Here is a 16,513-nt window from a genome sequence, read left to right on the forward strand (position 1 = left end):
GTTAAACAGATCTAAACTGAATGTGGTAATGGAGGATGGAATGAGCAGTAGCAACAATTTTGGTACATAAGCCTGTGAGAAGCTGTTTTCCTGAGAGCCACACTCAGTGATATTTGGCTGTATGTGTGATCATTATGAAATTATAGGAAAAATATAGCTTTAGAACTTGACAGCCTGCAAATTTTAGCTCCTTTACTCACTAACGCCTTAAATATGAGTTTGTTCAGCTATTTATCATGTGGAAATTTATGACAATTAACTCTAAAAAAGATTGTGAGATTTAAGTAATTTTATATACAAATCACACAATAAAGAGCTTGGAACTTCACAAATGCTTAATAAATGTTGATTCCTTTCATATTTTTAGCTTGAGGGGTGAAGTACATGACTAAAATATTTTCTCAGTGGTCAACCAATTTCTCTGTGCTTCAATTTGCACAGTTGCAGCTCAATCTCAGCTAAATCTAAGAATCATCAAGGGAACTTTAAAACATGGATGCTTAAACACTATCCCCACTATAGCTTGCCTTCTCTAGAATTTCATTTAAACAGAATTATGCAGTATGTAGTCTTTTATGTCTGATTTTTATGACTTAGCGTAATGCCTATGAAATTTATTCATATGAAACTACAGAACACCAAAGAAAGCTATAGAATTTAATGACAGTAAGAGAGGAAAGATAGTTGGCTACAAATTAATGACAATTTGGCCAAAAACAGACTTCTTCAAGCTAACAATAGGTTCCAGAAGACTGTAGGATAATGACTTCAAAAGGCTAAAGAAATGTAATAATTTGAGGATGAAATTGTGTATCTAGAAAAGTAACATCCAAGAAGAGGGTGAAATAAAGAAAACTTTAAATGAACAGATAACAGAGAAGTTAGCACCAGGAGACTCTCAGTAAGAAACTGTTGAAGTCTGTACTTGAGAAAGAAGGACATTTGGTCAAAAAGGAAGGGCCAGGGTGAATAAAGGAAAATTTCTAAATTTGGCAGCAAGTCTTACATGGTAAACCAAAGATATGTGATTATAGATCATATTGATTTTAAATTTCTCCCGTTGATGGAGCTGATGGATGTGTTAATTTGATGGTGGTAATAATTTCCTAATGTATCCATATATTAACTCATCATGTGTGCACCTTTACAAAATCACATTATACAAGGTAAATACAGACAATTTTTATTTCTCGATCATACTTCTATAAAGCTGCGAAAAAAACCCAGTTTAGAATTCTATATTCTCTAAATAACCTTAAAATCAAGATGAAACAGTCATTTTAAGCAAGGAAAAACAGAAAACTCACCACTAGCAAAACTACATTAAGGAAATATTTCAGTTTATTTTTCAGACGTGAGTAAAATCATTACAAGTGGAATTTTGAAGATGCAAGGAGGAATGACTAGCAATGGAAATAGTAAATGTTTTGAATCACTTAAATGAATATTGACTATTCAAAACAATTACCATTTGTGTGTAAGTTTTAAATTTTATGAGAAGTAAACTAAACCAATAATAATATGTGTCAGAAAGTAGATAAATGGACTAAAATTTTTCTAAGATCCTTTATTAACAAAAAGTGGTAAGATTGCTAATTTATATTAAAATTTGTTAAGTTGCATGGGCATCTGTATGTCAATGGCTGAAGTAATTGTGAAAATTACTTTTAAAATTAAAGCAAGGGGGTGGCCCAGTGGTGTAGCATTTGTGTTTGCATGCTCCACTTCAGCAGCCCGGGGTTCACGGTTTCAGATCCCAGGCACAGACCTACACACCACTTATCAGGCCATGCTGCTACAGCATCTGACATACAAAATAGTGGAAGATTGGCACAGATGTTAGCTCAGGGCCAGTCTTCCTCACCAAATAAATAAATAAAACTAAAGTAAAGTTAAAGCAGATGGGACCTAAGGTAATAATACAGAATAATTCAAAAGAAGAAAATCTTTGTTGTGAAAGATCTATAGCTCAGGTTTAAGTAAAAGATAGTAAATATAAGACAGTAAATTTAATAGAAAATAATAATTATGTTAAACGTGCATGAAATTAGTAGTGCATTTAAAATACTAAAATTGTCAGATTGTTTTAAATGTAAATTCTTTGGTACTTGTAAATGGAGACAAATTTTAATATCAAGCTATTAAAAGGATGAAAGAAAGAAAACGACTGTAGAGCTTACTGACTAACTTAAACTCTGTATGTTCCACAAAGTCAGGGAAAGTGGCATAGTTATTATTTATTTCCAGTATCCTGCAGTTATAAATAGACAAATGGACATTCAGAAATGATTACAATTATATTAGGAAAAGAAACAAGGTCATGAAACATCAATTAATCTAGCAACAATGAATGGATTTAAAACTTTTCATGCAATAAATACAAGGCAGATACTAAAAAGAATCGAGAAAAATGATATAACCTGCTAAATGAAATTATAATGGACAAAGAGAATACAACAATGGACATTGGGAATCATGATCTGAAAAACATATGGAAATTAAGTGCATTTAAACACTAAAGAAGAGAGCCAATATAGATACTTATTTTAACATAAATTTTATGAGAAAGCATTTCTCTGACTTAAGGTTCATAAAATAGCATACTGAACCTCATATGTATTAGGTCTCACTCTTTTTCCTTTCCTTGTTTCTTTAATATTATTTTCTTCACATGGTCATAGATCTGCTTAGTTCTGACTCCATATATGACAGGATTGAGCATTGGTGGCACTACAACATAAAGATTGGCCAGAAGTATGTGAATATAACGGGGGACATCTCGGCCAAAGCGATGTGTCATAAAGGAAAAGAGCGCTGGCGTATAGAAAGCAAGAATTACAAACACGTGAGAACCACAGGTGCTGAGGGACTTCAGCCGGGCTTCACGGGAGGGAAGACGGAAAACAGCGTGGAGTATCTGACCATAAGAAAGGGCAATGGCTGTGATGTCAAACACTAGATTACAAATTGCACATAAGCCATAAATAATATTGATCTTGATGCTGGCACAAGATAGGCGAGCAAGACCCATGTGCTCACAGTAGGTATGGGGAATGACATGATTCCCACAGAAGGGCAATCGCAAAATGAGAAATACAAATGGAATTATAAAAATAAATGCCCTCACTAACACACCAAGACCAATCATACGAACAACCTGGTTGGTGAGGATGGTGCTATATCGGAGTGGGTTGCAGATGGCCACATAACGGTCATAAGCCATTGCCAAGAGGACTGCTGATTCCATAAGTGTGAAGTTATGAATGAAAAACATCTGGGTGAGGCAGGCTCCAAAGATGATCTCTCTGAGATTGAACCAGAAGATCCCAAGCATCTTAGGAATGGTAGCTGTAGAGAGACCTAAGTCGATGGTGGCCAACATGGCCAGAAAATAGAACATAGGCTGGTGTAGACTGCTCTCAGCCTGGATCACAAATAGAATAATGAAATTCCCTATGATTGCAATCAGATACACAGCACAAAAGGGAAAGCCAATCCAGATGTGGTATGTTTCCATTCCCGGGATTCCCAGCAACAAGAAGGAGGAGAGGTGCAACTGGGTATAATTGGGGAGGAACATCCTATTTGTTAATTCATAGGTCTTCAGAAACGTATGCTCACCCCATATACATGTCACCAGATAGTTTTCTGTACCTTTTCAGATAAAGATAATATAAAAACACTTAATTAGCTACTTTCTCTCATTATCAGAATCATCACCAACAGAACCCCCCTCCCATGTTGACGAATTTCAAATTCTGCTAGCCTCTAAATATAGTGATGTCCATTAATTCCAGTTGATTGAATTACAACATACAGGGATTAACACATTGGATGGATAATAACTATTCACTACACAAATTCATCAAAATTTATGCTGAAATACTAAAAATTACTTTCAAGAATTAAAACTGATTCATCTGTTAATATTTCATCATTATTATTACAAAATAAGAAAAGGAATAATAAAGAAAACAGCAACATCAACTACCAACTGCTGTGATTTGAAAGGCTTTTTATCAGACTCTGTGCAAAAACACCTCTAATTTAAAAAAAAATTTTCAAGGAGAACTTTAATATTTCATATTTTACATATAAGTGATCAAAAGATCAAAGACTTTAAGAGCCTTGTCATAAATTTAAAATGCTTGTAATGGAAGATCTGGGAAATTAAGCTAGGGAGTAAAGTAGTTAATGGAAATTGAAAGAAGATGGAAATAAAGGAAAAGATAATGTATGCCTTACAAATGTTACATATACAGGTACCACATACACACACACAATTTTCCAGGCACGTTATACAAATACACGATATTTTATAAAACTTACAACATCCATTTGAATAAAATATGTTAACATTTCTCATTTATAGCTGAGTCACTTGTGACTTTAGGAGTTTAAGACACGTGAAAATGTCAATCAAAAACTAAAGAGTCAAAAAAATTAGGAGAATTGTTAAATTAAGTGCATAGTAATTCAATCATTTCCAAAGTTACCTAAATCCTTATTATTTGTTTTCAGGTAGTTTGCTTATAACATTTGATATGGAAGTATTCCTGAAGCATTTATTTTCTTCTAATGTATAATCATTTAGTGGTAAAAAGTCTCTCTTCTGATCATTTGAAGATTCCAGAACAGTAATGCAAATTATGACCTCATTTTCAGCAATGAACACAGGGTATTATCTAGGCATTGATATAAAGTGATGGAAAAAACCAAGAAGAGTGCCTGTGATTAGCAGCTTCTGGAAGGAGCAGTTGCGTATGGATGGTAAACATGAAGAGACACAAAACTAGGTAGGAACAAGAGACACTGTTATCCAGAAACACTGTGGCAGTTTCCAATAGAAATAGAGGCTATTTCCATAAGATTATGTCATTGCAATGGAACTGTCAATACTTTTAAAAGGTACGACAATGAATAACATGAGGAGTAAAAGTAGGAATCACTCATGGAGGCAAGACTTTCCGTGAATCTCATGGGTGGAAATCAGCAAAAAAAAATCAAATTTTCCTTTTTCCAGGATACATACATGCAATAGTTTCTCAGTCAATGGGAAATTTAAGTACTAGTTGTACATTTGATTGCTAAAGGTACAAAAAAAGCTTCTTCTCTAGCTTTTGTAACAGGAAAAAAATGATACCATATTTGTGTTTGCAAATAAAATAACTGGAAATTAGATCATACAATTATATCCTACAATAGTGCAGAGCGTAAATATTATGTAAGTAGTCAGAAAGTGGTATGAACAAATGAAGTGGAACATAAGGACAAGGAACACAAAATATTAGAGTGGAAATATGGGGAATGTGTAAAAAGGAATATATAAATATAAGTATATTTCTCATTTCTCAGCTATATAAATCTTTATGCTCCAGTGAACATTAAACAGTTTTGTTAGGTGATTGTTAAAGAATAAATTTCATAAAACCCCAGGGGCAGCATATAACTTCTATGGCTATACGAAAGTGGAAAGGAATATTCTTGAACCTGTTGACAAGGCCTTCAGGAATTACAAAAGTTTAAATGTGACATAGTTACAGTGAGATGATGTATTAAAAGAAAAGTTGTTAATAATCTTGGTTATCCTCCAAATCAAGGATACCTGCAATCTCATATTTAAATCCTCTTGAAGTTTTACTCCTTCCACAGGTATTCTATCCATTTGATGTTACCATAGAACCACCTTGATATTTTCTCCTTGATTCTATCGCATTTAAATTGGTAAAAATATCAGTTTTACGTCCAAGCTTCTAGTAAACAAAAACATGTCAACAATAACGGAAAGTTCCATCAAACAAAATATTAAAAGCATCCTACAAGGTCTAATTCAGATATATATGTAGGGCACTGGTGAATGGCCTCATACAGACTTGATCCCTTCTTCCTCTGTGTCCCCAAAAGTTCTAATGTCAATCTATATTACAGCTTTGTCACAAGTATCACTCATGTTTGCATGTTTATATTTAATTTAAAATGTCAACCACTTACCAAATGTCCATCAACAGTATAACAAATAAATATAGTTCAGTATATTTACATAGTAAAATGCTGTACATATGAACAGTCTGCAACTGCATGCCATAACATGGAAGAATATTACAAAGTAATGATAAGAGAAAGAAGTTAACCATTTATATAAAAGTTGAAAACAGTAAAAACTAACCTATAGTCTAAGAAGTCAGGATAATTGTTACCTTGTGGAATATTGGAAGTAGGCCTGAGTGGGACTTTCAGGGAACCGATAATGTCTGTTTATTCATTTATATACTGGCTACACCAGTATAATAAGTTAGTAAATAATTAATCAAGCTGCATGCTTATGATGTGCACTTTATTTGTGAATGTAAAAATTCTATCAGATATTCACAGAATATGAATCTTTTAGTAATAGAAAGGATATATATCATTTATTTTTGTATCTCCAGCATCACTTAGCATAGTCTATTGCATCAAGTAAGAAATTAATGTTAAAATTATTAATGACTATAAAGATATAGACCAGATATAATTTGTTCTCTAACTTTCTTGTTAATAATTTCATGCACGTATGCATTTTTCATTCGTTAAATAAATAATATTGAACGTGTTCTATGTGTGAGAAACTGTTCTGAAAAATTTTAAAATTGAGACTGTTGCAATTATGCATAATAAAATGTTATATATAATCTGATGCAGTATTCATAAACAAGGATATTCAAAGGAAAAAATTTCTAAAAATAAATTCACAGAACTATCCCACCAATAGTAAAATAAGCTCTACATCAATACTTGAATTTAATGTTGCAATCTACTATTAAAATTAATACAGAGTAGAACTTCTCAAAATTATAAGACATTCTGATTTATAAATACTTAGAACTGTAATAAGATCAGATGCTTTCCTTTAAATGTCATCATTACCTTGTGTTCTGACATCTGTAACTGTAAAACACATTCTATAAGTACATTTTTGTAAGTTCTAGAAAGACAAATGCTGTGATATTGAACATCTCTGATGTTCTTTCTACATCTCTGGTTTCATCTTCTTATTCTTCTTTAAAGACATTTGTTCTTCTGACCGTTCATTAAATATTGGCGATTCTTAACCTTCAGCTTCAGCTCCTGTTATTTCTCATTGAATTTAATGTCTATGAATAATCTCATCCACATCCATTGCTTTAATAGCAATCTTTATAATGAAGAATCCTAAGTATATATTACCAGCCCTCAGAATTATAGCAAGTTCAGATTCACATAACCAGATACCTCATGGGTAATTCCTTCCACTTTTTCTCTTGCAAAAATATTGCAAATAAAATATTTTTTCAATTGAATCCTCAACCCTGCTTCTACCAAACTCTACCTCTAACTTGATCTTACTTTTACTGTTGTCTGTCTCAGTAAATGTCATTATCACTCCATGATTTGGTCAATTCAAAAATATGAGCATGACCCTTTTCCCATTTCCACCTATTTTTTTTTTAAAGACAATTGATTCTATTTCTAAAAATATGATTAAAATCAGCACACTTGAGTTCATCTTAATGGGGATGGTTCAAATCATCTTCACTTCTTGGGTTGATGATAGCACAGGGCTTTCTAGTGCTAGAGAGCATGAGCTCTGCAGTCAGACTAATTGTGCTGAAACCTAGCTTCATGATTTATTCACTCTAGAGTTCGAGGAGAGCAAATTAAAAAGTATTACTGATTAGCTGCACAAGAACTTTAGCATCCCTATGCCTCAGTTTCCTCGTGTAGAGTATAGAAATAATAAGCATAAATAAACCCTTACTATTTAAAACTTTAATTTTAGAACAGACAATTCTAAAATACTTTGAGCCATGTTCCAAAGATACTAGCTATCCATCGTTCTTTAGACATTAGGCAGACTAATTTTTTAAAAATGTACCTTGAATGAATTTAGGCTGAAATCCAATTGCTTTTACTAGGATTATACAACCTTTCCTAAACATGATATTATTTTTTCCCTAAGTTTCATTATTAGTCTTCTTTCTCCCAAACTTACCCCATGTCTCCTCTCTTCCTCCTCTTTCCCTTCATCCATCACTGTGTCCTATGGATACATTGTGAGCTAGAAGAAAGGGAAGACTCACCAGACTGAGTACCAGGATGGAATCCCATCTGTTTTGTCTCAATCTGCTCGGTCTTTGTGAAGGCATTGCTCTTTGCCAGGGAGGAGCTTTCAAAGAAAATCCCCTAGAGCCCGTTGTGGTAAAGGATACAAGGTCTCTAAGGATCTGACCCTGAGTCATGAATAGACAGCCATGACTTCCAAAGAAATGAAGGCAGGAAAAAGTGAGGTTTCTTGATTACATTGTGAGACTGTTAAACTTTAGTGAACTTTTTCCATCTCAGAATGCACAGTGATTGATGGAGTTCATTCTCTCACTCACCATCCCAGATCACCATTTAGGGGCATAGTACAATATTCTGCTCGAGAACAAGAGCTCTCAAGTTAGAATGCTTCTGTTGTACCTGCTTTATGAATTTACGAAGTAAAGTGACATGGACAGATCATTTAACCTCTTAATTTTGTTTTCCTTTTTCTTTCAGTTGCTCCTTCTGTTTTACTCCATCAAATCATTTCAAATTCACAGCTAATCTCAAATGTAATCATTTACTCTTTCAATTCTTTTTATTGATGTTTAACGTCATGATTAAATTTTGAGTTATGTCCAATAGGAAAAATTAACATAAAGTTTTGTAATGGAACCCTGTACACTTACCAACAACTAAGCAGATGCTAACATTGTGTCTTAGATGTTTCAAGGAAATCTACTTATTCTATGAAAAATAAAAACTTTATTGGTGCAGGTATGGTCTTACACAGCCTTTTTGACTTCTTTCTTCCTCGCATATACTAACTAACCAATATATTTCAAAAGTTGGACTTGTAGAGGCTTATTTAATTCCACCAGGCTCTTTGTGGGTGTGTTACCAGTGCTGAACTCAGGACTCTACTTTCAAAAAGGGGACCAACACTTGGGGTTTAATGCTCTGTGGTGCTTGGAGTTTAATGCCATCTTGAATTTTTTAAACAATTTTATCTTTGAATTTATGTGCTGTAATAGAAATCTTACATGAAAATGGGGCAGTGGTTGGGGCTTGGAGCCTGATTCATATATATTTATATGAGCTGTACCCTCCGCATCCCCCCAGAATGATTTCTTGGCTGCCTGCTGCCTTACCCCTGACCAGATATTGCTGCTGCTGCCCTTTGTCCTTGGCATGCTCCTGACCCTTATCCTATCCACACCCATAACCAATCCTCCAGTTTACAAGAGAGGGACCCATCTCCCTGTGCGTGTTTGCATTTACCCCACAGGTATCCCCATGCCTAAAAGAGAGCAAGATAAATGGGAAAATTAAAAATATCATAATTGTTAAAGAGAGAGACCATAGAAGAAAAATAAAAGCTCTTTTTTCCCTGAATTTTTAGCAAAAGGCCAGGTAACTTTTAATTTGCATTAGGTTTCTCAAACTATACAGCCAGCAGCAGTTAAGATGCTGGCTCAGGCACAACATCTGTAAGTTCAGGGCACTGTTACAGACTGAGTGTTTGTGTAGATGTTAAGGCAGGCTGTATACTCCCAGTGGACACCAACTCTCTCCTTTAGGACATTTTTGTGTTGCTCTGTTAGCTCTTTTTCTGCTCTTTTCTGCTTTTGTAAGTAACTCTGGTGCCAACATACCAATAATAGACAAATCATTGTGTATTTCCATCATTAAGACTGATGCCGTCATTGTCTTGAGGACATGTCTACATCACAGTAGATCTGATTTTTGGAGGAGGAAGCAGGCGCAGAACTCCTGGGCAGATGTGCTTCGTGTTCATACTATAGAGTATGGGATTGAGCACAGGTGGAACTAATAAGTAGATATGAGCCATGAAGAAGTGGATGAGGGGAGATGAGTGTTTGACAAATGATGGACAATAGCCCCAACACAGGTACATACAGAATGAGGACAGCACAGATGTGAGATGCACATGTGTTGAGGGCCTTAAACCTCCCTGCACGGGATGAAATTCTTAATATTGAATAAGGGATGAAAACATGATAGAAAAGTACCCAGAGAGTCCATGCCCCCACAACACTATGATCGCAACTAATTCATATATAACATTAAACTTACTGTCAGCACAGGCAAGGCGGATCATGTCCTGGCGCAGACAATAGGAATGAGAAATGATGTAGGAGTGGCTGAAGGGAAAGAAAGGTAGGCAGGCCAGAAGGGAAATCACAGCAAAGGCATTCCTAAGCAGGGCTGCAATTCCAATTTTAGTGGTAAGTCTTGGGGTGAGAATGGTCACATACTGCAGGGGGTGGCAGATGGCCACATAGCCATCAAGGGCCATGGCCAGGATCACAGATGACTCAGTGAAGGAGAAAGTGTGAATGAAAAACATTTCGACCACACAGATGTTGAGCTGGATCTCCCTGGAAATGGACCACAACACACTGAAGAGTGATATCATTGTGGACATGGACATGCCCATGTCAGCGAGAGAAACCTTGGCCAGGAAGTAGTACATGGGCTCATGGAGCCTGGGGTCTGTCCACACGATATGCAGGATGGTGCAGTTACCCATTATTCCAACCAGGTAGAGGAGACAGAATGGGATGGAAATCCAGTGGTGAAATTCCTCATATCCAGGGATACCTGTGAGATAGAATGTGGAAGACAGGGAATTGCTGGAGTTTTAGGTTGCCATAGAACTTCCTGTCAAACTACAATCCAGTTTCATGATCACACTCCACGGTGGAAGGCAGTGATAAGATCAGCATCTGTGTCAGGAAGAAATTAGAACAAGACTTCAGTCCTAATCTATAATCACTCCTAAATTCATCCCCACATTTTTGTTTTATCTTTCTTCATTTCATTGCTAAGTTTCATTAGTTAAGTAAACTATCCACTTTAAAACCACAAGGACCTTCCCTTCTGCTTCTCAGTTGTAGATCCATAAATATCCTCTCTGAATATGCACGATCTTCTTCTGAAGACACTACCCACAGCAGCACATACACAACCTCTTCTAGAAAACATTTTTAATTTTATAATTTTCTCTTGAAGCTTTCTTGGCCAGGGTTACTGGCCTTAGTTTACCCCTTTTTTTTTTTTAATGATTTCTGCAGTACTTTACATGAAATGCCTTTATTTTTCTGAGCCCAATAGCTTTTTCAATAGTACTAAAACACCATGCAAAGTATATTTGCAGAATTCAGGCAAGTTTTGGTCTACATGGTTGCCGTTCTCACTAACATCTCCAACTGTATAATTGATGCCGCAGGCCTGGTATCCACAGATAGTCAGTTCTAATATCAATGGACCAGCATCCCCAAGAGCTTACAGGTTAAAGCAGACTTGAATAATATGCAAATTTAAAAAATTATTATATTAAAATATGTAGTTGTTATATATAATGCTCTTATTGTAATAAAATATATAATTTAAGCAAAATGCAATTGACGGTAACTCTGATTTTAAAGATTCAGAACTTTCTATTATGTTTCAGTACTGATAAATTAGAGAGACTGGTTCTACAAAACATAAAAAAGAATAGCCAGAAAGGAGTTGTGGAAAGAGAATAGAAATTCATGATTCAAAGCAAAAGCAAGAAAAAACAAAATAACAAAAAATTATAATGCTCAGAAAAAATCCTACTGGCATCTGACCTTGAAATCAAATCTTTTCTACTCAGGCTAAATGAGAAAATATATTTCCCTCCACTAGAATCCAGTACGTCTTCCGTGGTCAAGAAAAATATCTCTGGAGGAAGGAAGATGAGTTGCCTCTCAAAATCTTACTTATTCTTCACTTGGCACGCATCCACGCTCGCCAAAACTCTGTTTTGAGAATTTACAAACCATGGAATAAATTACCTCGTGCTTTTTTTTTTTTTTTAAGATTTTCTTTATTTTTCCTTTTTCTCCCCAAAGCCCCCCGGTACATAGTTGTGTATTTTTAGTTGTGGGTCCTTCTAATTGTGGCATGTGTGATGCCGCCTCAGCATGGCTTGACGAGCAGTGCCATGTCTGTGCCCAGGATTCGAATCGACGAAACCCTGGGCCGCCAAAGCAGAGTGCGCGAACATAACCACTTGGCCATGGGGCCGGCCCCTAAGTTGCTTTGCTTTTAAATTAATAAATCAGTTTGTAACCCTGTCTTATAAAGTCTACTTTGGCCCTTAAGGACATCAAATACTCTTCAATCTCCTCTAGTTCAATGTACATAAACCCTGGATGAAGAAGATATTTGTCTGGGATGGTTAATAATGACAACTATCTAGGAAATGAAAGACTCATAGTCAAAAAATCAAAGAAGTAAATTCCAGAGATAAATTCAGTCTTTCTGACTGTTCGTATTATAATTGAATTATACCCACATATTATGTGAACTGATACTTATGGCCCTGCTATTTTCTTCAATCTGCCTGGCTTATTAGCTCCCCAAATTCTTGCTTATCTACCCCACCCTCCTTTCTACATTTGGCTCATTATTATCTTCAATATCCAGATTTTCCAATATTATCCTTTTTCTTGATTCTTTTCCAATTTCTCATCCATAATCCAAACTTATAAATCTGCCTTCTTTTCAACTCACTGATTAGTTAGTTCAGACCATTTCTCTGATTCTATAACCTCTCTCTCTCCCACTGCCAAGGAGGAGTAAATACGAAGTTTAATTGAAAACTGGAAGGTATCTGATCTGGAGACCAGTCTGAGGCATCTTTAGTCATTTCAATGACTTCTGAGTCAGATTTTAACGAGTCAGCTGTCCACGATCTCCCTTGTTCAGACTACTTTTCTGGTTCTGCTGTTATATTGACCTAGGTTATATTCTGGTTCCAACACTTGTTCTCTCTTTAATTTTAGATAAATGACTTTTTTTCTCTCTGTACACAAATTTGCCTCCTCTGTAAACTGAAGATAATAACAATTTGACAGGATTATGCTAAAAATTAAAGGAGATATTGTGGATAAAATACTTAGCTCAAAGCCTTATGTATCGTGACCATAAAACAATCATGGTGATGATGATGATGATGAAGATGAGAATGATGACGGCAACAACGACAATGATTCTTTGAAGGATAATTGTGGGGAGGAAGGTACTAAGGGGAGACTATAGAGTATATTTCCATAGAGGAAAACACCGTGAGTGGTCATCACACAAAATGATCTAGGTAGGCTCAGGATGGGAAGTGAATTATATCACTTTCATCTTCTTTTCATCCAGTGAAGATTCAGTATAGCCAAGAGATATGAATTGCTTCTTAATCTTTTTCTCTAACCAGAAATCTGTCTGATAATTATAATGATCTTACCTGTATACTTTCTTTTTTATTCAGTGCCAATTTTGAGGGAAAAAAGATTCCAGAACAGAATGGGCAGTCTCACTTAGAAAAGGAATGAGATCTTTGAGACTTCTGTTAGCTAGGAATCTGAGCATCCAAGTTATTATTCTGAAGTTACCACAACATATATATTAACTATATACCACGTATTCAGTAGTATCTGGTCCGCCTATTATCCCAAAATCCCTTATACTGATCTCCAGAGCAGTATTTCCAACAGTCTACTGTATATCTTTGATTGTATATATAAAAGGCACAACAAACATCACATGGACAAAAATGAATTCTTGATACCTGCCTTACTATTTCCATCTTAATAAATGCAACTCTTACCATACAGTTGGTCAAAACTAGATATTGTCCTCAATTATTCAAATCTTTTTGCCCTTATCCAATTCATCAACATATGCTTTTGTTTCTACATCTGAAGTATTTTAATTTATTAACTTCAGCTCTTTACCACTGTCATGATTTTTCTTTTAAAATATTTTAGTAGCCTCTTGACTCATCTCGTTCTTTCTACTTATGCCATTTCCCCCAAATCAATATCCTTATAGGTGATAGTGAATTATTAAAGACATGGGCAAGTAAAGTTATTCCTGTACTTGAAATGTGTTAATTGCTTCATATTGCTCCCAGAATAAAAGGAAACCCATTGCCATTACTTATAATTTTGCTCCAATGCCCCCTCCTCCTGACTTTTGTGTTCCCAGGCGTAAACCCCCAGATGACTCTCTGATAGCTTTACTATTTCTGACCTCAAAACAAGTTGTTGCCGCCCTTGTACACTGAACTACAGACATTCTTTCCTCCTCTTATATAACAGTTCGAGCTTCTTTCTCACCATCTGTTCAAATATTCTCTATCCACTGATCTTAAATAGCCAACCACATCTCATCTCACATTACTTTATCACATTACGTTTTTTTTCCTTACAAAACTCACTCATTTTTCACCTCACCAGAATCTTCTATCTCCAATTATCCAAAGCCAATCAGTTTTCTTTGGCCCATATTTTCTTCCTTCCTTTCTATTTACAAATTGACAGATTTCTTTTCTCCAGCTCTGCTTTGCCCTCATCCCTCACAAGAGACTTACTCAAGTCTGTAGGCCACTTCTGTTTCCCCATCACTTAATTAATTTTCACTGCTTTGCATTCTTGCTTACCGAGTGCTCTAGTTGAAGGTGGTGTTTCCTAAGAGGTATAGAAGGTTATCAGTTTATATAACTGTGATAAGAAGTTTCTAATTTTGTTTCTGATTATTTTGGGGCCCTGGAAGCCTGAAGGAACCATTGTTACTACCATTGCACTAAGAAGTAGGGGCCTGTGGGCCTAAGGGATGAATGTTGCTCAGGATAAGACAGTGGGAATTTCCATAGGAATGGAGAATGCCCAAGGGAGGCTTAAGTGGGATGGTATCAAGGAAACCCTGACTCCATCTCTGATGGCAAGCAAGCTTAGATACACAATGAGGGTGGATGTCTTCCAGCTTAGTAACATCCTAAATAAAATAAAGAGATTATGGAACTAAAATGGACACTAGAACTGGGCAGGTCCTAGAGGCTACCTGCCCTATAGGATGGGATCTCATAGGTATCTTCCCTATGTGTAAATGTGAATCAGAAATAGGTATGTTCTCAGAAGAACTAACATAGATTCAAAAATCTCAAATCGTGAGTTGACTAAGAAGATTGAGATCATTAGTGCACATAGCTACCTGTTAGAAGAAAAACATAAATCCTCTAAACTGGAATAGCATTATACAGCATTATCCTAGGCCTAAAATCATTTCTACTTTATTTTTTAAAAAATATTCTGCATTAGCATAACCAAGCAGGGTAAAAGACAAACAGATGTGACCTTAAAAAAAATCAAATAAAAAAAAAACAAGAATAAACATAGGGGACTCAATAATATGGTTTTCATATGTCTTTTTAATAAGTATGATTAAACATACTGGAGGAAGTGAAAGATAAGATTGAAATACTCAGAAAGAAACTGGAATATTTTTTTAAAGATTCAAATGGAAATTCTATGACAGAAAAAATTTTAAAACCAAAGTTAAGAAATTAAGAGTCTTTACTACAATACTGTGAGGAAACTATATAATTGAGAAGCTAAGTAAATGTCCAAAGTTATGGGATTCTTAAGTAGTAAAGCCAAGATTTAAATATACAATCAAGAATTGTAGCTATTTTTTTACCTTTATTTATAGTTCTAAATGCTGCCCTTTTGGTCTTTTATGGAGGCTTCATTACATAAGTGTGGTTGATTAAGTCTTTGGCCATTGGTTATTGTTTCGACTTCCAGCCTCTCTCCCTTCCCAGGAAATCAGGGCATGAGACTGAAAATTCCAGCCTTCTATTCATATCCGGTTCTCCTGACAACAAACCCCCATCCTTAGGTGTCGTCCAAAAGTCATCTCATTAATATAACAAGAAACACCTTTATTGCTCAGAAAGTTCCAAGTGTTTTGGGAGTTCTGTATCAGAAATGATGATGAAGACCAAATATTTATTTCTTATTGTAAATCACAATATCACAGTCCCCCAAATATATCCACATCCTAGCCTCAGGAACCTGTGAATACATTACTTTACATGGTAAAAGGAAATTTAGGTTGCAGAGGGAATTAAATTTTATAATTATCTGACCTTAAAACAGATTATTCTAGATTATCTAGGTGGGTTCAACATAATCATAATGGTACTTAAAAGTGGAAATGACAGGCAGCAGGAAAGAACGTTAGAGGGATAGTATATGAGAAACAATTGATCAGCTGCTATAGACAATGCTTGTGTCCCTCCAAAACTCGTACTTGAATTCTTATTCCCAAGGTGATGGTATTTGGACATGTGGCCTTTGAAAGGTGATTAGGTCATATAAGTGGAGCCCCCATGAATGGAATTAACACCCTTTTAAAGGAGACACCAGAGAGTTCCCTGACCTCTTTCGTCATGTGAGGACGCAGTGAGAAGACAGCCATCTATGAAACAGGATGTGACTTCTCACCAGACACTAAATTTGCTTGTGCCTTGATCTTGGACTCCCCAGCCTCCAGAATAATGAGGAATATAGTTCTGTTGTACATCAGCCTCCCAATCTATCATATTCTGTGGTAGCAACCTGAAGGAACTAAGACATCAGCTATT

At 35.5% G+C, this 16,513-nt stretch overlaps 1 protein-coding gene and 1 pseudogene across 1 annotated transcript; both read right to left on the bottom strand.

Annotated features, from left to right (window-relative positions):
• Window positions 1-2,626: 2,626 nt before the first annotated feature.
• Window positions 2,627-3,580, bottom strand: LOC106830354 (olfactory receptor 52E2). Its single transcript, XM_014839936.1, has one exon. The coding sequence runs from the start codon at window positions 3,578-3,580 to the stop codon at window positions 2,627-2,629; it is 954 nt and encodes a 317-aa protein (XP_014695422.1).
• A 6,183-nt stretch (window positions 3,581-9,763) lies between these two features.
• Window positions 9,764-10,717, bottom strand: LOC106830112 (olfactory receptor 51L1-like; annotated as a pseudogene).
• Window positions 10,718-16,513: the final 5,796 nt, after the last annotated feature.

This window comes from Equus asinus, chromosome 20, assembly GCF_041296235.1.
Source record: "Equus asinus isolate D_3611 breed Donkey chromosome 20, EquAss-T2T_v2, whole genome shotgun sequence".
In the NCBI taxonomy this organism is placed as follows: Eukaryota; Metazoa; Chordata; class Mammalia; order Perissodactyla; family Equidae; genus Equus; species Equus asinus.

Bases quoted from the DNA above. Each gene is read 5' to 3' on its own strand.
- LOC106830354 (XM_014839936.1), bottom strand. From the start codon at position 3,580: ATGTTCCTCCCCAATTATACCCAGTTGCACCTCTCCTCCTTCTTGTTG.